This window comes from Phocoena sinus, chromosome 1, assembly GCF_008692025.1.
Source record: "Phocoena sinus isolate mPhoSin1 chromosome 1, mPhoSin1.pri, whole genome shotgun sequence".
Taxonomy (NCBI): Eukaryota; Metazoa; Chordata; class Mammalia; order Artiodactyla; family Phocoenidae; genus Phocoena; species Phocoena sinus.
The window spans coordinates 13,355,306-13,375,925 of NC_045763.1; the positions used below are offsets into that span (position 1 = coordinate 13,355,306).

General features: G+C 56.5%; 1 protein-coding gene across 7 annotated transcripts in view; it reads left to right on the plus strand.

The window, feature by feature from the left end:
- The window catches only part of ARHGEF10L (Rho guanine nucleotide exchange factor 10 like), a 145,486-nt gene that overhangs the window by 92,675 nt on the left and 32,191 nt on the right, over window positions 1–20,620 (plus strand). For all 7 annotated transcript variants that reach the window (XM_032622756.1, XM_032622772.1, XM_032622764.1 and 4 more), the window contains 4 exons: window positions 6,703–6,824; window positions 13,094–13,180; window positions 14,304–14,530; window positions 16,153–16,307. In XM_032622756.1, the coding sequence (XP_032478647.1) occupies window positions 6,703–6,824; window positions 13,094–13,180; window positions 14,304–14,530; window positions 16,153–16,307 (591 nt within the window). The remainder of the gene's footprint in view (window positions 1–6,702; window positions 6,825–13,093; window positions 13,181–14,303; window positions 14,531–16,152; window positions 16,308–20,620) is intronic.

Consider the following 20,620-nt stretch of genomic DNA (forward strand, 5'->3'; position numbering starts at 1 on the left):
GGCTTCGGAGATTCCAGCCGAGGAAAGGTTAAGGTGGCCTGCCTGCTGGGCCTCGGGCCACCCACTCTGCTCTGTCCCCTTCCTGTGGAGCAGTGCGTCTAGGGCAAGCTCCCGAGCCCTGTTTGTACACCCGCTAAAGGCAGGTGCATCTCCCGTTTGAAGCCCAGATGCTTTGCCGAGTGGGCCTTGGCGCTGGTGGGAGAGGAGCCGACAGATGTGAGCATCTCTGTTCTTGGCGGCCTGTGAAGACGCTCGGCTGCCTTATCTCCACATGGTTTCACTGCAGCAAAAGTTTTAATGGAAAGAGAGTCATTTGAAATCTTATTTGAATGCCTGGATTCCCCTGGGGCTTGAATAATCTGTTTCTTCTATTTTGCCAGTTTTTTTTTTATCTTCAGTGCCTGGTGCCGAGGAAAACAATATAAGCCCGTTAGAAATAGGCCCGTTAGAAACAGAACCGTTAAAAACATTTATGCACAAAGGATGTTATTCTTTTAATTTTTTTTTTTCTTTCTGCGTCTTTCTCTCTCCCTGACTCCAGCGTGCTGAGATCATAATCCACTAAAGATTAAAGAGAGGGCTGGAGTTGGGGGTGCCTGGGATCCGAGAGGGCGGGGGCAGTTCTGTCCCTTGGAAGGGCAGGAGTCCTGGGGAATCTGGGGACCCAGTTTACATCCCAGTGTGGCCACTGCTGTGCTGTGAGGCCTGAGAAAGGCAGGCTTCCTCAGTAACTTGGCCTAGAGTTCCACGGGCCTTCTCCTTGTTGCATTTCAGGATCTTAGCACTGCGTGAAATGGGGCCAGACAGCGTGGGTTCAGTTCCTGGTTCTGCCGCTTGCCAGCTCCGAGATCTTGGGCAAACGATTTCACCTCTGCATGCCTTGGATTCTCCATCAGAAAATGGGGATATTCATAGGGTATCTTGTGAGCGTATGGGGAGATGGTGCCTGGAAGGCGCCTGGCAGACCGGAGAAGCTCCTAGGAAAGGGGTGTCTGCATCTCACCGTGGGGAAGTGACTGGCCTGGGGTCACATGACATTTAGTCATGTGCCAGGATGCCCTCCCCCTCTCTCTGCCAATTAGTCTCTGTTCATTAAGGCTACAGAAAAGAGAGGCAGATAGGAGGCTCCAAGCGTGGGGGTGGGGAAAGGGGAGATTGGGGCTTCCAGCTCTCCCTTCCCGCGTCCTCCCCACAACCCTTACAGCTCTAAGTGCTGCATCCCTGGCCCAGGGACCCCTGCAGCCTCTCCCCCCATGGCCCTCCTGGTTCCCACCCCTGGAGGACCTGGGCTGGGCAGGCCCCAGGCTAATCCCACGCTCCCAGGGACAGGTCCTCGCTGGGCGTGGCCTGGCTGGCTCTCCCCATTGCCTGTGGCTTGGTTAGTTTTCCAGCCTTCATTCCTCACAGTAACACTGATGCGCCACCTTATGACGGATCTGGTTGCGGAGTCCTGAGCGTGGCCCAGGCTGCGTGCCGCCGAGCGTGTTCCAACCCTCATCTCTCATCTCCATTAGCCCTCAACCGTCCCAGAGCCAGGGACCTGCCCAAGCCCTTGGCCGGAAGTGGTAGGTCTGCCCTCCAGGAGGGGGACCGAGGGTACTGGCCCAGGAACCCGACTTGGGTTTTACCCCAGCTGGGTGATCATGGCCACTGCCTGGCCTCCCTGGACCCCAGCGTCTCTCCCTGCAGGATAAGATGCATGCTGAGGTCCCAGCAGCCCTGATGTCTGTGGCCATGGCCAGTAGCATCTCCGTGGTGCTGGGAAGTGTGAGAGGGGCCTTGGATTTAAGAAGGAAGAGAAGGGCAGTCCAAACTGTCTGCTGGGCCAGAAGTGACAGGAAGGGCATGGTGCTGGGACTCAGGAGGAGTTTGGGAGGCAGGTGGGGCTGGAGAAGCGGGGCAGGGCCAGCGCAGGTGGTAGGCTCAGCCCAGTGGCGGCGGGTGGTCTGACCTCGGGCATAGTAATAGGCAGCTTTTCAACCATGAGGACGGTGGTCATAATGGGTACTATTCCTTGAGTGCCTGGTGTACACTAGGTACTAAATATAGTCTTTCCAGTGCTCACAACAACTCCAAATGGTTGGGATTATTTCCCCCATTTTCCAGACGAGGCCACAGGCTAGGAGAGGTTAAGTGTCCAGCTCTGTACCCCGCAGGGCCCTTCTGGCAGAGTTGGCTTCCTGCAGCCGGCGGGTGGTCCTGAGGGCTCAGGGGGTGGGGGTGGGGGCGAGAGGGGACGTGGGCTCCGGCCCTGGAGCTGCTCCCACTGCCCCCTGGAGTACTCTCGAGTTCGGTGGGCGCTGGCAAACAGAGCTGGAGGCTAAATAAGCCCCCACTTAACGTCAGTTGGAAATCGCAGCTTTGCCCTTGGTGCCTGTTCTTAATGTCACTTATCCCAAGCGGGCTTTCAATTTCCAGTGGTAACAGCCTTCTAATGTGGTCTCAGCCGCTTTGGTTTTGTGAGGGGAACAATGGCAGTGGCAGATGGGGAACAACAACTCCAGTTTCTTTTAACGTTCCCAGTCGCAGGCAGGGAAGGCACCATCTGAAACCAGAAGGTCAGATCATTAAAGGAACGTATAGTGATAAATTGTCAGGACTTGATGGGCTGTGGGTGCGTGGCGGGAGGAGAGGGATGAGCCTGGGCACGGGGGCTTATCTCCACCCGCTGAGCTCCAGGCGAACAGGTGGGCTTGACTGCTCTCTCGGGCTCCTGCCCCTGGGGAGGCGAGGGTCTGCGTGACTGTAAGCTCCTTGAGAGCAGGGCCAGACTCTCCAATCTCGATCATCTTTGTTCACTGCCCGGAGCCTTGTCCAAGAGGCAGAGCGGTGGCTGTGATGTGAGTTCCTGCCAAGGAGAAGTGGTGTCCCCCAGGGCGGGCGGTCTTGTCTCTGCTGTCACGGCCCGGCCGCGGGCGCAGTGCAAGTTGCCCCGAGGTTAGTTGCTTGGCTCCTGGACCCTGTTTTTGACTCCCTGACCTCCGTTTCCCCAGTGTAGACGGGGATGGGAACTCCGACTTCCCCTGGTGTCTGTGGGATGACGTGAGGGACAGAGCTTTGTAAACTGTGAAGTGAGGAGCGCACAGCCGTTCTGTTTCGGTGATGCCCATCCTGTGCCATCGTTGTACTTTCCTTGATGGCCTCTTCTCCTCGGTGGCGGGAACCAGGTTTCATGTGACTCTGTCTCCAGGGCTCAGTGGGGCAGAGGGCCTGACACCGGGGACGCCTCTGGCCCGTTTAGGGAGTGAGCTCCCTATCCAGCGCCTCCACACTTGAGGGGGTGGGGCAGGCACCGGAGCCTCTGTCGGAGCCAGCTGTTCACAAAATAATTTCTGACATTTGCGGATGTCTTCATCTTCTCAAAGAGCCTCCGCACCTTTCCCCGCATTCCGGCTCCTCTCTGCTGTGACCTACATGCAGACCTAAACGGCATTTTTAAAGCCCCTTTATTGCGGTGTGATTGACATACAAAGAGCTATACATATTTCAAGAATACAACTTGATGGCTTTGGAGGTAAGCATACCCCTGTGAACTCCATCGCCACAGTCTACGCCATAAACAAACCCACCCTCTGAAAAGCTCCCTCCCGCCCTCTTCCTTATTATTGTTATTTTTTGTGTGTGTGATAAGCCCGCTTAACATAAGATCTATCCTCTTAGCCAATCTTTAAGCACGTCATACAGAATTGTTAGCTATAGGCTGTACAGATAATCTCTAGGATTTGCTCACCTTGCAAAAGCAAAGCTTCGTACCCTTGGATTGGTTCCTCCTGTTTCCCCCCCCAGTTGACCATATTTCTGCAGTGTTGCTCTGTGCTGGCTGGGGGTTGGGGATGGTGACTGCTCTTGGTGGCCATCATTCCGATTTGACAGATCTGGAAAATGAGGCTCCAGGAAGAGACTGTGTTCATGCCACACGAGGGTGTTGATGGTCTGCTGTGTGTCCAGCGCCATGTGAGGGGTTTGGAGGGTACAGAAGGAGATGGTGTGGAAGGTTTCAGCCGTCATGGAACATGGGCATTGTAGGGGAGCCTCTGGGCACACAAGCACGATGAAACACTCACATGTGCACACGCACGCACGCACATATACATGTGCACTCACGCACGCGTGGGCGCACACACACACACGGAGGAAAAAAGAGACAAGCCAGTAAAAGAGATGGAAATTGTGGTCAGGGCCATTACACACACCAATAGGGGCTGAGACAGAAAGTGATGGAGGTGGGGGATGGGATGATGGTCAGTTAAGGCCTTTCCGAAAAGGTGGAGGTGTAACCTAAGCCTCGCAGAGGAGCAGAGCCAGCCCTGGAGAGAGCTGAGTGCAGCCTTCCAGGCAGAGGGAGCTTTCCGGGCTCGTCCCGTTTAAGTTGCTGAGGAAAGCGTAGCATGGTGGAGCCTGCAGCCAAGGGATGAGGCTGAGAGGGAAGGGGGGTCCTTGCAGCTCTTGTGGAAGTTTGGATTTTATTCCAACTGGTCGGGGACTCAGTAGGCATTTTTAAGCAGGGGAACAACGAGGTCCAGGGGAAGTTTAGCAGGATGGCTCTGGCTGCTGTGGGGAGGACCAACTGTAGGGGGCAGTAGTGAGCATAGAAAGACTGGTCAGGAGGTCCCCATGTGGCGTCGGGGCACCCTTGGGCTGAGCTGACGCTCCCTCCTTGTAGCTGAGTAGATGTGTGTGGTGGTGGGGGGAAGGCTGCCGTCGGACCCTTTGGTTGGTGACCTCTCCTCCCATCTCCAAAGCTCTAGGCACCCCTCATCTTGATGTCATTGCGTTAAGTGGCCTCTCTCACCTGGGGTGGCCTGTCCAGTGCCTCTGGATCTTCGGGGCAGAGTACCTCCTCATTGTCTAGTGTCACCATGTCCAGGGTCATTCACGCCCAGGGGTGTCACTGGGGGTCTGATTGCTGGAAGATTGCCTGGATTAGTGCAAAGAACTCAGCCTGTCAGTCAGACAGACCTAGGTCCGCATGTGGGCTCTGCCGCCTAGCTGTGCACGTGACTTGCTCAACTTACTTAATTGTCAGTCTCATCATCTGTAAGGTGAAAATTCTTATTCTGACTGTGCTTGGTTATGGTGAAAACCAGCCAGGGAGCATATGTAAAGCACTCAGAGTGTGCCTGACGCCTGGACACATACTGGGCGTGTCTGAGCTGCGCCCTGCCCCTGCCGTCATGGGATCCCTGGAGGGCAGGCATCAGATGGAGTATAAAGAATATGGGCTCCTTAGCAGGGAGAATTCCTCAGGAGAGATGGCGGTTTACTCATTTGCTCACTCATTCATTCTTTCAACCCATGTTCGCTGAGCACTTACTATGTGTGGGCAGCGTGCTGGGTGCCAGAGAGATAGTGGTGGACAAGAAAACCCAGATCCCTACTGCTTTGAACTTACATTCTACAGACATATAGAGACAGACCGTAAGCAAGGAAACAGAAAACATGATTTTTGATTGTGAAAGCTGTGTGGGAAATAAGACAGGGTGTTTAGTGTGGTTTCTGAGAGAAGGGGGCCATTGTAGCCAGGGTGGTCAGGGAGGACTTCTTGGAGGTGGTGGCGTGTGAGGGAGCCTAGACCCATGTGAAGGAGACTCCACAGAGAATGTGGTTGAGCAGATGCTCTTGAGCGCGGCAGTCTCCGGGTGAGGGTCCAGGGTCCAGGCTTGGCTTGGGCCTGAGCAGCATGTGCACTTCCTTTTTTTTTTTTTTAATTTATAAATTTATTTATTTTTGGCTGCATTGGGTCTGTTGCTGTGCGCAGGCTTTCTCTAGTTGCGGCGAGTGGGGGCTGCTCTTCGTTGCGGTGTGCGGGCTTCTCGTTGCGGTGGCTTCGCTTGCTGCGGAACATGGGCTCTAGGCGTGCGGGTTTCAGTAGTTGTGGCTCGTGGGCTCTGGAGCGCAGGCTCAGTAGTTGTGGTGCATGGGCTTAGTAGCTCCACGGCATGTGGGGTCTTCTCGGGTCAGGGCTCCAACCCGTGTCCCCTGCATTGGCAGGCGGATTCTTAACCACTGCGCCACCAGGAAAGCCCAGCATGTGCACTTCTAACAGGCTGGCAGGGGCTTCGATGCCAGCTCGACTGGGGGACCTGGAGGCAGGTGACCTCCTAGGTTTCAGGGTAGGTCTTAAAGGGAGCAGGAGAGAGAGTCTTCCTCTTGACCATCGTCATTACAGGTATAAAAGTGTCATGGCTACGCTGTCACAATCCAAAATCCTCTTGTCCGCCTACTTGTTTTTGGCCGCCTCCCGCCTCTAGAAGGTAAGGTCAAGGTAGCAGGGGCCTGGACTGTGCCCAGTGTCTTAATGCCTTTTGAAACCCTGTCACATGTGCTATTTCACTGGATCCTCGCAGCAACTGCAGGATGAAGGCATTTTCGTCGTCCCGATTTCATAGGTGAAGAAATCGAGGCTCAGAGCGTTGGGTAGATTTGTACAAGCTTGCTCAGTGAGAAGGTGGGCAAGCTGGGACTGAAGCCTTAGGTTTCCCGACTCCCAGCCTGGGACCCATGGCTGTGACCGTGGAGTGAGGCTGGATTTCATCTCACCGGGCAGGCGTGGGACTGGGGGAGCGGCTGGCTGGGTCCGTGGGGCATGTGGGGCATGCGGGCCAGGCCTCTGGGGCCCGCGGTGGCTTCCTGGGCTTTCAGAAAGTCCACTTGGTCCTCGCTCTCTGACCAGCTCCTCCCACCGCCTTCCTCTTGCCGCAGGGGAGGAGAACCAGCCGGGCTGGCTGTGTCCGGATGAGGACAAGAAGAGCAAAGCCCCATTCTGGTGCCCAATCCTGGCCTGCTGCATCCCTGCCTTCTCTTCCCGGGGCCTCAGCCTGCAGGTGAGTGGCACACATCTTGCTGAGCCCACCACGAAGGTGGCTTCTGGGACAACCAGGGTTTCCAGGTGGTGCCCACAGCAGGGGAGGCCTGGCTTCCAGCTTCAGCTTCTAGACTTCTTGCTGACGGAGTTGATCGAGCCTTTTTATTGTTCTCAGAGTCAGCTTTCCCCCCCAAAAAAGGGGGCAGATGCCCTCTGTGGGTCATCGAACAGAAAATTCCATCCTTTTGAGCTAACAAATAGCAATGATCTCATCAGTTGATGGCGTGACTCCAGCTCAGAAGATAGACTGTAATAGGCCCACCTGGCCGTGCCAGGCTTTGTGGGTTTCACCCTTTAAGATGCTGCCGTGGGGGCTTCCCTGGTGGCGCAGTGGTTGAGAGTCCGCCTGCCGATGCAGGGGACACGGGTTCGTGCCCCGGTCCGGGAAGATCCCACGTGCCGTAGAGCGGCTGGGCCCGTGAGCCATGGCCGCTGAGCCTGCGCGTCCGGAGCCTGTGCTCCACAACAGGAGAGGCCACAACAGTGAGAGGCCCGCGTACCGCAAAAAAAAAAAAAAAAAAAAAAAAAAAAAAAAAAAAAAAAAAAGATGCTGCCGTGGGACAGCCAGCTTTGGCTCCACAGCCATCATGCCTCTTGGTGCTTTGCTGTCACTGTCTTGTTTTAATATTTATAAGAACCCCATGAATAGATGTTTCTAGATCTGTTTCACAGGTAAGGAAGCTAAGGCTCAGACAGGTGACGTGATTTTTCTAAAAAAAACAACGCCGCCGGTAAGGATGAGTGAGTTGTAGAAATTGGAACCTTGCTGACTCCAGCGCCCCAGGTTGTAACCACAAGGATGTTCACTTCCAATGTCATCTGTCCCCGATGTCCCGGCTGAGCTCACCCCTCCACCTGGAGTAGTTACTGCCCATCCCCCTCCCAAGGAGATGAGGTCATCTGAGCTCCAGGGAGGGGATCTAGGCCCAGATGAATCCCCAAGAGACAAACTGGGCTGTAGATAGGGGCTCTAAACAGCTAAAATACCCTTGAGGTGCCAATTCATTCATTCGTTCTGCATATAATTTTTGAGGACCTACTGTGTGCCAGGCTCTGGGCCAGACACTGGGAATATGGTGGTGACCAAAACATACAAGGTTCCTGCCTACATGTAACTTTCAATCTAGAGGAGAGACAGGTAATACCCCCCCGCCCCGGCAAACAAAAGCAAATAGAAAAGAGTGCTGTGCGTCATAAAGAAAATAAATCCGATATAATAGATACAGAGATGGAGCCACGTAGTTAGGGGGTCAGAGAGGGCCTCTCAGAGGAGGTGGCATTAAAAGTGAGCCCCGGGGCTTCCCTGGTGGCGCAGTGGTTGAGAGTCCGCCTGCCGATGCAGGGGACACGGGTTCGTGCCCCGGTCCGGGAAGATCCCACATGCCGTGGAGCGGCTGGGCCCGTGAGCCATGGCCGCTGAGCCTGCGCGTCTGGAGCCTGTGCTCTGCAACGGGAGAGGCCACAACGGTGAGAGGCCCGCGTACCGCAAAAAAATAAAAAAAATAAAGTGAGCCCCGAATAGCGAGGAGGATCCAACCCCTTGAGGCCCCAGGGGTAGAATATTTCAAATATTGACAAGACAAGACAGACTGACACAGAAGCCCATGAAAGGAGCAGTTGGGGCAGCTGGCGTGGCTGTAGCTCAGTGAGCTGGGTGGGGAGGCCCAATGGTGGGTGAGCTGGGCCACACCGGACTCGCAGGCTGGGTCAGGTTTGGATTTCATTCTTGGCAACGAAAAGCCAAGCATGGCTCCAAGCAGGGGACTGGCACGATCTGGTTTATATTTTGGAAGGATCATCTGATCCTTCTGGCTTTTGTGTGGGAGTGAACCGTGGACACGGAGGGAGCAGGGCTGGAGACCAAGAGCCCGGAGCAGAGCTTGGCGCTGGGGTCCTGCTGAGATGGGGTGGGACTTGGTGCAGGTGGAGGCCGGGGAGGAGACCAGGCTGGAGGCCGCGGAGGACTAGCGCGAGACGAGTGAGGCACTCATGGTCGAAATAAGTGATATTTTCACACAATACTTAAAAAAACAATCAGACCAGCAAACTGTGGCCTTGGTTTGCCGGCTCTTTTGGTAAATAAAGAGCCAGCATTAGCGTGAGGCTGAGTCACGTCCTGTCTTTATTTAAACTCTTAGTAATTATTCACTATGGATTTTTCTTTTGCATTTTTATTGTAAACAAATCGTGTTAAAATATTTTCTTGATTGTGTTAAAATATATCTCTGAGTGTTTGGGCCCCGCTGAAGATGTGCCCCTGGGATGAGTGCCCCGCTTTCCTCACCCTGGTCCCGGCCCTGGTGGGCAAACATTGGGGCAGCGCTCTGGGGTAGGAATGGCTGAACTGGTGAGAGATTAGACGGGGGCTGAGGGTGAGGGAGAGGACGGGTGAGCTGAGTATTTGGCTTGCGCTCCCGAAAGCTGGTGTCAGCGGCGAGGGCTGCTGTTTCCTGTTCCACAGCCTGATTTAGGGATTCAGTGAGAGAGGCTGGGTCAGGTTCCCAGCACTGAGCTTGACTGGTAGCAGGTGCTCAGTGGACAGTGGCCGTAATAACAACAACAACGACAGCAACAGCGATATGACTTAAAGTCCTTTAGTCTTGACAACTTGGGGTCAGGCCCTTCCCAGAGGCATCTGTGCCAGGCTCTGTTCTGGGCATTTCCCAGCGATGAACTCTGATCCCCGCAGCTGCCCTCAGAGGAGGGGCTGCTACTCCTTGCGGCTGAGAGAAGGGATTCAGGAGTGATAACTTGCCCGCTGGGCAAGGAGGGTTTTCTTGACCCCTGCCCGATCCTGTTCCTTCCCGCCGCTCCCTGGGGCTTGGCTGGCATGTGCCCCAGCGCGATCGCCCCACCAAACAGTCCCAGCCTTTGTAGGACTTCAGTCCTTATTTATTGATAATGGGAGGCTCTTACCTCCTGGGGGTTGCCTGTGGGCCTCGGGGTGGGGACGGTTCAGGTCGCCCCTGCCTGCGGCTCTCCTGGCCCTAGCGCATCCCGTGGAGAAGGACTTCTGGGGTGGGGAATGGATTGTCCCATCTCCCCCCGGGGCCTTGGGCCTCTGGGGAGTACAGGACACGGGCCCATGCCCTGACAGGCCACACGGGGTGGTGGGGTCACAGACAGGTGGCTGCCTCCGGGGCCTCCCTGCAAGAAACGCCCACTTGAGCGGGCAGCCATCTGCCTCCTCTCCCTGGCGGTACTTGGGCCTCAGAATCTCCTCATGTGAAGCTCATGGGGCTGGGGCCGTGTAGGCTGGAAGCATCCTCAGCCCCCTCCCAGCCCGCTGCCCGACCTCTCCCGAGGAACACCACCCTCCGCCCTGCCCCCGAGTGATCCAAGGGAGCTGTGAGGGAATCCCCGCGAGTGATGGGCCCGTGGAGCTCCCGAGGGACTTATCAGAGCCTGCATGTCCCCGTTTGCTGGGCCCCAAGGCACCGTGCCCTCTGCTTGCACCTGCCTCCCACCCCGGACCAAACACATGTGCCCATCGGCTCCGTGCCGGCAGCAGGTGGATTAGGGCCTTGAGCTCCAGGGCCTTGTCCAATTACCGCGAACAGATGTGAGCGTGTGGGTCCCTGCCTACGCCTCTCCCCAGGCCCAGTCCTGGGGGTCCAGGACTCGGGCTCCACGGCTGGCCCGACGAGAGCTGCAGCCGAGGCTGTTCTCCTGGAAAGTCTTGTTATTCCAACCCCCTCCCAGCGTAGATGAGCTCAGACCTCTTGTACTGCCAGCCAGATGGGGGTGTGTGCTGGGTTCTTTCCCTCAAGGGAGCAGGGATGCTGGGGTTGAAGGAAAGGGCATCTCTCCTCTCCGTGCTGAGGATGGCCGGTCCCCATGCTGGGCTGCACCATGGCCTTCAGACTCATCAGGGAATTGCTTGGGGGAGGGAAAGAGCCCCCATGGGAGCCACCTGCCCTGGGTCTGAATCCCAGCTCTGCACGTCCCAGCTGTGTCTTCAGTGCGTAAACTGGGGTGGCCGTGGTGCCTCCCTGATTGGGTCGTAGTGAGGGTTAAATGATAAGATTCTTGTCAAATGCTTACTGTCTGCTGCGTGCCCTGCCTTCGGAGTTCAAGAATTGGAAGCAAATATTTGAGGACATCTTGGTCACCAGGAAGGAAAAGTCACTGGTGTCTGTTTTGGGGGGTTTGCGATAGCCTGACTGTCAGGTGTTGGGAGGTTCTTCTTGAACCTGGGCTCCATCCGAGGTGTAAGCCTCTCCCTGGCGGGCAAGGGGGGTGGGAAGGGGAGGGCTCAGTGCAAACCCCTTCTCCCTTGGGCTGAGGTCCAGTTAGAGGCCTGGCTGGGGACAGGGCCTTGGGGAGGGGGTGGATGCCCACTCTGGGGAGCTTTAACATGCAAGCATCTTGGGGGCCTGGGGGCTGCACCCCAGAGCTGCAGAGGGTCTTGTCGGCAGGCTTGCCTAGGCCTCAGTACACTAGCTAAGTGGGCTCTGTCCCGGCTGTCACCCTCCATCCGCCAGAATTGCTGTTCGTAACTGTGTGTCACAGAGGCTCATGTGGAATAGCCCCTCCCCCATAGCGTTCTGCTGACGGAGTGTTACCGCTTAGTGAGTGCTCACACATCCCACAGGAAGTCCTCGTAAGCAGTGGCCGCTGCTGGGCTTCATGTCCACCATCTCTAGTCCCCAAGGCCATCCTGACAGGATGTCAAGGTCCCCATGACCATGAAGAACGGGTTTGTGGGGTCACCCAGCTGGTAGCAGCCGAGCTGGGACTGGAGCCCGCTGGCTGCGTCCAAAGCTGGCCTCCTTTCTACAGCCTGTGCTCTCCTCCGCTCTTTATGGGGCACCTTGATTTTGGGGAGTCGGCTTCCCGGCATGGACAGGACTTCTGGGTCCAGGGCCTTGCCCCTCCAAGGAGCCGTTTGAGTTTTTGCCATCGTCTTGGACCCAGGCTCTGTTGACCGAGCTGACATCCGGCCTGCTGGAGTTGCCATGGAAACGTCTGAGCCAGGGCTGCGGTTGCCCCCTCCCCGTCTGAGAGGACAGGAGCAGCTGTGTGGCAGAAAGGGCCAGGCGCCCAGCTGGATGTGGCCCCCCAGGGAGCAAAGTGATGGGGAACAGGGGGCTGAGGGTGCCCAGGAGGCCTGGCATAAGTTGTACCCCAGAGTGCCAAGGTCTCCAGCCTGGCAGTCTGGCCTCTGGGTAGAGTTCAACCAGAAAGAGCGCTGGGCTGGGATTCGGAAGTGAATTCCAGCCCCGACTCTGCCATTAACTTGCTGTGTGACCTTGAACCAGTCACATCCCCCCACCCACCAAACTTCAAGTTTGCCAGCTCCTAAATGAGGGGGCTGGATGCGGTGACCTCTTTGGGTCCCCTCACCCATGGCCATTAGAGACTTTATTAGAATATTCTAGCAGGGCTGGGATTGGCCGGGCCCTCAGGACCAGCAGAGGGCAGCACCTGCCTGTCAAAAGGTCCAGCGGTGCTGCGTTTCTCCTGGGGGCACCTTGGAGCTCTCCCCACTCAGCCTCCTTCTCCTTCAGTCTGGCTGGAGTTTCCAGCAAGGCCCATAAAAGGGCCAGGCCATCTCCTCACATTGCTGTCCTGGCCAATGTTGTGGACAGGGAGAGAGAGACGGGCAGGTCTAGCTCAGGACACAGGCCCCAGAGAGCCACCAGAGGCATGGGGTTTGGGGCAGCAGATGCACAAGAAGCAAGCGGCTGGTGGTTCTCAGTGACAACCCATTACAGACGGAGCCCCCAGGCTGCGGACCCAGCCCTCTGGTCCTGGAGGGGTCGTCTGCAGAGGGGCTCTGTTGACCTGAGGATCGCGCTCCATTGTGCTTCCCTGGGGGATGCACTTACCGTCTCCGTGGCCTCGGGCAATTGCGTGTCTTCCGTGGACCTCATTTTCCCTGTTTGTAAAATATGGGGGGTGGGCATTAGTGGTTTTCAACAAATCTTATCTGGAAGTTGCCTGGTTTGAAAATCCCTCTGCTGGCCCAGAGTTTCGTTCAGCCTCCTTTTGGCCAGAAGGTTCTAGGAGAGCGATGGTCAAGTGCGAGTGCATAGGAGCTGCCTGGGGAGGAACCTGCCCCCTTTCTGGCTCCACTCTCAGGGGCCTCACTCGGGGCCTGAAGGGGACCCAGGAATCTGCAGGTTTAACAGCCCCTCGGGTGGTTCAGACCAAGGTCTTGCTGTCAAATGTCAGCATCTCAGTCACCTCGACACTTAACCCTGTGTGTGCCGTCTGTCTCTGCAGCTTGGGGCCCTGATCCACAGCCCCGTCAGCTGTCCCCTGCTGGGCTTCTCGGCTGTCAGCACCTCCCTTCCACAGGGCTACCTCTGGGTGAGTAACCCCCAGGCCCAGCCAGGGATTCTGGCCTCAGGGCATGAGCAGGGAGGGTGGCACCCGGGGTGGGTGCTGGAGAAAGCTGCCTGCCTGTGACCCCCGTTTTCTGCACCTTCATCCAGCAAGGTCTTCCTGGGAACTTCTGTGCCAGGCTCTGTGCTCAGAGTTGGCAGGTGTGACCTCACCAGGGACAACAGAAAACCAAGGGACAAATAAGCTCACTTATTTGTGAGCTTCGAAGTGGCCTTGGTGCCATGACGGAAATGAACGGGAAGCTGTGTGGAGTATGTGGATGGCAGGGTCTTCACTCCAGGAGTCAGGGGGCAGGGCCGCCCATCTCTCACAGAGATCCCAGCCCACCTTTCTGCCCCTGGGGTTCCTGGCAGAGCCTCCCTCGATTCAAATAGGTGTTCCCCACCCCCCATGCTCCTGGTGTGCAGATGGTGGCCTCCCATAGATTCCCTGAGGTTCCAGCCTCACCACCCCTCTGGTCATCCTCTACTTCCTCTTGCTTATTCCTGTCTCCAGGTACTTAAGCAGGGAAACTCTGGCTCACCCTTCAGAGTTCAGCCCAAATGTCCCTTCTGAGGGTGATTTGTTCTTCACTGTTTCCTCAGTGTCTAGCACATGGTGCATCCATCCATCCACCCATCCATCCATTATCCTTCCATCCATCCATCCATTATCCTTCCATCCATCCATCTGTCCATCCATCCACTCAGCAAGTATATAATGAGTGCCTGCCATGTGCTAGACACAGAGGTAGAACAGTGAACAGGACAGAGAAGGACATTTTAAAGCGCAGAGTGTATGCTCACTATTTGTTGGTTGAAATTCACCCTGGAGATGAGGAAAGAGAAAGCTGACCGGGTATCTAGTCCACCTTAGTTCTTTACCTGATTTCCTTTGGGCCCTGAATCTAACTTGTTGCCATGGCAGCTGGGACCGAGCGACCTTCAATGACAGCAGGATATGTGTGGGCAGGAGGGGGGACGTTTCTCTTGATACCTAACCCCAGTGGCAAGTAGAAGTTCGGGACGGGTCCCTGGGAGGCAGGGGCTGAGCTCTGCCTTTACTCTCATGGTTCTCACCTGATGGCCTCTCTGGGTTTCTGCCCCAGGTCGGGGGCGGGCAGGAAGGTGCAGGGGGCCAGGTCGAGATCTTCTCCCTGAACCGGCCCGCGCCCCGCACGGTCAAGTCCTTCCCACTGGTGGCCCCTGTGCTCTGCATGGAGTACATTCCGGAGCCGGAGGAGGAGGAGAGCAGAGACGGAGACAAGAAGTGCTCAGCTGCTGACGCCTCGGCTGGAGTGCACCCCACCGTCTGCCTTGGGCTCCAGGATGGCAGGTTAGAGGCCTAGGGAGGAGGGGCTGGGAACAGTCTGGGGCAGGGCTGGGCAGGTGCATCGGAGGCTCTCCGTGTAGCTTTGGCTTGTCACCCACCAACATTCTCCACCCCTGGTTGAGAGCAGAAAGGGGGAACCAGGAGCTGCTCGCACTTTAACCAGCACCCTTCAGTGGCTGCTTCGTGCAAGCTGGCTCCCTTCTGGGTAGTGTGGTACCGAGGGCAACGCTGACTTCAGTGTCAGCCAGAGCTGGGTTTGGATCTGCTATTTCCTCATGCCATTTAACCGCTCTGAGCCTCAGTTTCCTGTCTGTGAAGTGGGTGTTAGCATCCTTCCATGCAGGGCCGTGGTGAGAGTCCACTAAGACATGGGACATGTGAAGCCTTTAGGTCCCTTCTCTGTAATTGACAGCATCCACCAGCTATGGCCTCAGTTAGCTTTGCAGGGCGGGTAGGCGTCCTGGGTGTTCCCGGGTTATGAGACCTGCTGGCAGAGGGGGCTCCCCCAGTAAGACCCTCCCGGAGCTGGTGAGTCAGCAATACTTCCTTGCAGCAAGGGGCACTCCCGCCAGAGTTTAGCCTGCTGGAGGGTCCAGCCGTGTGGATGGAGGATGAATATTCATCCCACTTAAATGGAAGGTGAAGATGGTGATGAACAAGACCCTGAGATGGGCTACACCCCCACGTCCTCCTCATAGCTCCAAGCTTTTCACGCCTGTCCTAGAGTCGGGGGAAGCGGGGAGAGAGGATGTTTCCTGAGCACCTACTGTGTGCTGCTCCCTGGGCCGGGGGCTGTGAGCCTCACAGTAGCCCCACTATGAAGTGTTTCCCACACAAGCAGCTGGGGGAGGAGCTAAAAGCTAACATACACAGAACCAACTTGGAGACACTAGAGGCTCTGTGATGTCCTGGTCTGGGTCCACGGAACCCAGGGGTCTGGTGAACACTCTTTGCTTTTAATGAGATCAAATTCAAACAACATAAAATTCACCACTTTAACCATTTTAAATCGTATAATTCAGTGGCTTCCAGTACATTCATGATGGGCAACAATCACCACTACATAGTTCTAGAACATTCTCACCACCCCCAAAAGAAACCCTATATCAGCCCCCATTCCCTGCCCCAATCCCTGGGAACCACTAGTCCACTTCTCATTGCTCTGTGTTTGTCTCTTCTGCACATTTCAGGCAAACGGAGTCACACAATGTGTGTGGCCTTTTGTGCCTGGCTTCTCTCGCTCCCCATAACATTTTCAAGGTTCACCCACATAGCACCTCGGTGCTTCATTCCATTTTATGACCATGAGGTAGGCATCACGGCCCCGTTTTTTGGAGAGGACCGAGGCTCAGCGGTCCAGGTCAGTCAGCTGGATGGGCCACGTCTGGATTCACCCTCGGGTCTGTGTGACCCTGAAAACTGTTCTCTTAGCCCCTCTATTGTGCTGCACCCAGAGCCCCCTGTTTTCCACGGGCACCATCCTCTAAAGGCCACCCATGGAAAAGTCCGAGCATCGGCCTGTTCACACAGCAGGGAGGCTCGCTGAGCTTGGTTGGGGCGGCTCGGAGCCTCTCACCAGGAGGGCACGTGGGGGGCTAAGTGAGTCACTCGACCTCTCCCCACAGCATCCTGGTTTACAGCAGCGTGGACACGGGCACCCAGTGCCTGGTGACCTGCAGGAGCCCAGGCCTGCAGCCCGTGCTCTGCCTGCGACACAGCCCCTTCCACCTGTTTGCCGGCCTGCAGGATGGGACCCTCGCCGCGTACCCCGGGACCAGCGGTAAGGATGGGGGGCTGGGGGCGATGGGGGCAGCCCTGGGCCCTGACTGAGAGCCACATCCTGTACCAGAGCGTCTATGGGAGGCAGGCCAGGGAGGCAGCTCAGAAAAAAATCGGGGAATCGAAGTGCTGGGGAGATTGGAGATCCCTGATCCCCACAGGAACGGGGTGCTCACTACCATACAGGCAGCTCAGTCCATTGGCGGGAAACTCTGCTGGATAAGAGCAGGGTCTCTGGGCTCAGATGGATCTGGCTTCATGTCCACGCTCTGCCCTGATGACAGATGTGTCCATGGGCGAGCAGCTTCTCCTCTGTGCCTCAGTCTCCTCATCTGTAAAATGGGAATCACGGTAACACCCACAGCTCATGGGTACCTGTGGGGTAAAAGATTCAGTGAAGGCAAAGCATAGGACCCGGCACAGCGAGTGCCCAGTGGGGTGAGGCATTTCAATCTCCATTATTTTATGAAGTCATCGACGGCACAGATAATAACGTCTGGAGAGCAGGGCTGAGAGCGTTTGAGCTGCCGTGTGCCGGGATGGGGTGAAGTGCTTACGCAGGCGCGTTATCTTAATTCTCGCCACGACCCTTGAGAGCTGCCTCCCCTTTATGGATGCTGGTGCTGAGACTCGGGGAGGGACACGGGTGCTGTGGTCCCCTGTCCCCTCGTGACTCATTCAGCTCCCGGTCCAATGGCAAGGGCTGGGCAGAGCAGAGAGCTGCCCCCAGCACCTCCAGAGATAGCCGATGTGCCGAAGCCTCAGCCTCCCTCCCCCTCCCACGTGCCTCTAATTGTTGCGTCATCACAGCCTGTTGCAGGATTATAACCGGATATTTGTACTGAGCTTTTTTTTTTTTTTTGCCACTTGGCACTGTGTTGGTATTTTAAATTAGCTTTCAATAAGGCGTTTGTAGCTTTTAATTGAAGGGGGTAGAGGGAGGGGGAAAAATCCCTCTCACCATCAGACAGACTGTGCGTGTGAATGTCAATATGGGCTCAGATTTTCGGAGATCTAGATCAGGGGTTCTCAGGGGACTTTTACCCTCTGGCTCCCACGGGAGGCTGAGAGCCCTGACCTGCCCGCGCTGGCTTCTCAGCCGCCAGTTCGGCTGCCTCCAGCCCTTTCCGTCTTGGTTCCTGACTCATTAGTTTGGGCGTCCGGGTTGGGAGGAGGCGAGGGGGTGTATCGGTTTGCTGGGGCTGCCACGACAAAGTACCACAAACTGAGTGGTTTATACAGTGTAACGTATTGTTTCACATTCTGGAGGCTGGAAGTTCAAGATCAAGGTGTCGGCAGGGCCGTGCTCCCTCGGAATGCGCTGGGGAAGGATCTGTTCCAGACCTCTCTCCCAGCTTTGGGTAGTTCCTTGGCTTGTGGCACCATATCCCCCATCTTCATGTGGTATTCTCTTTGGGTGAGCCTGTGTCCAAATAGCCCTTTGGAATAAGAACCCCAGTCATATTGGATTAGGGGCCCACCCTCCTCCAATATGACCTCGTCTTAACCAATTACAACTGCAACAACCCTGTTGCCAACCAGGGTCACGTTCTGAGGTACTAGGGGTTAAGACTTCAATGACTGAATTTTGGGGGACACAATTCAACCCATAGGGGGATGGGGTCTAAGCATTGGCTTTCAGCCTGGGATTGGAGCCTGGTGGTTCGTCAGAACCAAAAGAGCCATTGGGGGCCATCAGATGCCACACCCTCATATTCTGGGTGGGGAGGGACTGCCTCGAGTCCCACAGGTGAGCCGAGACCTGAACCTAAGTATCCTCCCTCCAGGGCTGGCTGGGTGCTCGCTTGCCTAGAGGAGGAGGTTGAGATGCTCCACTAGCTGTCCCACCTTGCAAACATTTGTCCCCCAAGTATTTACTGAGCACCTACTGTGCACCATGGATATGGTGGCCAGCAAACCAGATGTGAGCCCACCCTCACAGTTTATAGAGGGAGACAAGTTTAATGTATAGATGAGTCAAAGGAACAGGCAGGAAGCTTACAACTACACATCGTGCTGAGGGTCCTAAGGGGAGGAAGAGGGTGTCGGGTGAGAGCCTGACCTCCTGTGCGTGGGGTGGGCTGGTTGGTGAAGGCCTTTCTAAGGAGTGAGATCCTGAAGGTGAGACCTGAAGACAGAGAGGCGGCCAGGCCAGTGAGGAGTTGGGGGAACAGTGTTCTCGCCGAGGGAAGTGCATGTGCAGAGACCTGGAAGCAGGAGAACATTTGGTCTGGTGGGGAGGCTGTCTTGCTGGACAGTAGCCGGAGTGGGAAGCAGCACCAGGCAGGGTCTGGGAGTAGATGGACTGGACCCTGTGGACCTGGGGTTTGTCTCGGTCGATGGGAAGTGGAGGGAAGTGTTGGGAGTGGCCGAGCACTGTGGCTGGTGGATGGAGTGGACGTAGGCAGGCTGTCTGGGAGGCTGCCACAGCCAGCCGGGTAGGGGAGGCTGGGTGTCTCTGTCCATGGGAGCCCACCCTCTGGCTTTTGGTTTGGCTTTGGCCAGGGAGGCCTCTGGGCGAGACCTTGGCCTGGTGCCTCCCCTTCCTATGGTGTCCTCCAGAGGTGGCCAGGGCAGGAAGGGGGGCTCTCAGGACCACACGCCTTTCATCTGGGCTGCGTGTGGCTGGGTCTGGAATCATCAGCCTGGCCCATGACCCAGCCGTGGGGCCTCGGATACCCCTCAGATACCCCCACTCCGTCCCAGCCCCGAAGCTGGAGCTGAGAGTTGCTCCCGGGCCAGCCTCTGGCCTTGGGCCCGCAGAACCCACCTCTGGTGCCCCATGGGGATTTTGAATAATCCAGACCCTTATTCTGGGCGTGGAGCAGATACTGGTGAGATATCTGTCAGTGTCCATATGACAGGTTTGCCGTCTTGCCTGGGTCTGGCTAAGACCAAGACCAGATAAAGCTGGCATCCCTGGCCCAGCTTTGGCTCACTGGAGAAGGGCAGGACCAGAAATACTGGGTGAAACAGGTAGAAACCAACCTGGGGACCTGCTGAGTCCTGGAGGTCCCGTGGAACCAGCAGCTGTGAGGTAACTGTGAAGCTTCTAAGGTCACCAGGCCACTTGGAGTCCTGGGCTGTCAGAGCTGGGAGGGCCTTGGAGTCCAAGCTCCAGGTGACAGATGGAGAATCCGACTCCATGGCAGTGTGGCCGTGGCAGTCAGTCTGCTGCCCCCAGGAGCCTCCTCTTATCAGCATTCATTCCCTCATTCGTTCATTCACTCACTCAGCAAATACACGTTCAGTGCCCACGAGGTGGCTGGTACTGCACTGGGACATGAGCCAGGCGACCCCTTCCCCTGCCCATCCTGTGTTTGGGCGGGGCTGCCTGGACCCCCTCTGTCCGCCACCACCCCCGGCTCCGAGCAGAGGCAGGAGCGTGACCGGGCCTGGGTTGGGGTGTGGGAATGTCCCTGGTTAGATGCTGGGGACGTGGGCCAGGGTCACCCCCCGGAGGGACCAGACGATGGAATGGGTGAATGATGGTCTGGGACGTGGTCAGGCTGTCGGGATTGGGTCCCTGCTGTGAGAGATCGGGCCTGTTGCTGCTGCTTCTCTTGGAGCCTCAGTTTCCTCACCTGTAAAATGGGGATGAATTCAGCCCCACTGCAGCGGGTGGTGTGAAGGCCAGGTGCGGTCAGTCACACAAGTGCCCAGAACGGAGCCTGGGCACAGAGACTCATGCCTGTTACCTTTCCACCATCATCACTGTTACTGTTGTTATTAATTCCGGGGTACCGGCTGCCTTTTGGGTCCCCCTCGATCTTAACGACTTGCACTCTGTATCCTAACTTCTGGCTCCGGCTCCATCTGGACCCGCAAGGACACCTGCTGGGCTTTCTCCCCTGCAGCCTGGGGGAGGAGGGACTCCTGCCTCTTGCAGTTGCTTTTGCTGAGACAGGGGCTTCATCTCCGTTCATCTGGCGTGAGAGCTGATGCCGGGCCCAGCCCTCACGAATGGGCTGTCTTGCAGGGGGCGGGTGTGAATTTGTAGGCGTGCATGTGTGTTCTGGAGCATGTGTACCTAGAGCCACTGGTGGGCAGGGAGCAGGTGGAGGGATGGATCCCCCAGCAGGCTTGGGGTGGGTAGGGCTCTAGCCCTGCCCAGAGCTCACAATGATTATGTTTAAAGTCTTAGACTTGTGGCCTGTGGAGGCTGGGAAGAACCTTAGAGGTCAGAGGTCTGTCCCCTTGGGGTGCAGATTGGAAAACTGAGTCCCAGCAAGGGGAAACCTCTTGTTTAGGGTCCCGCCATGGGCCTTCGGATCAGGGACTCCTGTCCTGTGTCCTTTTTGATATAATGATATC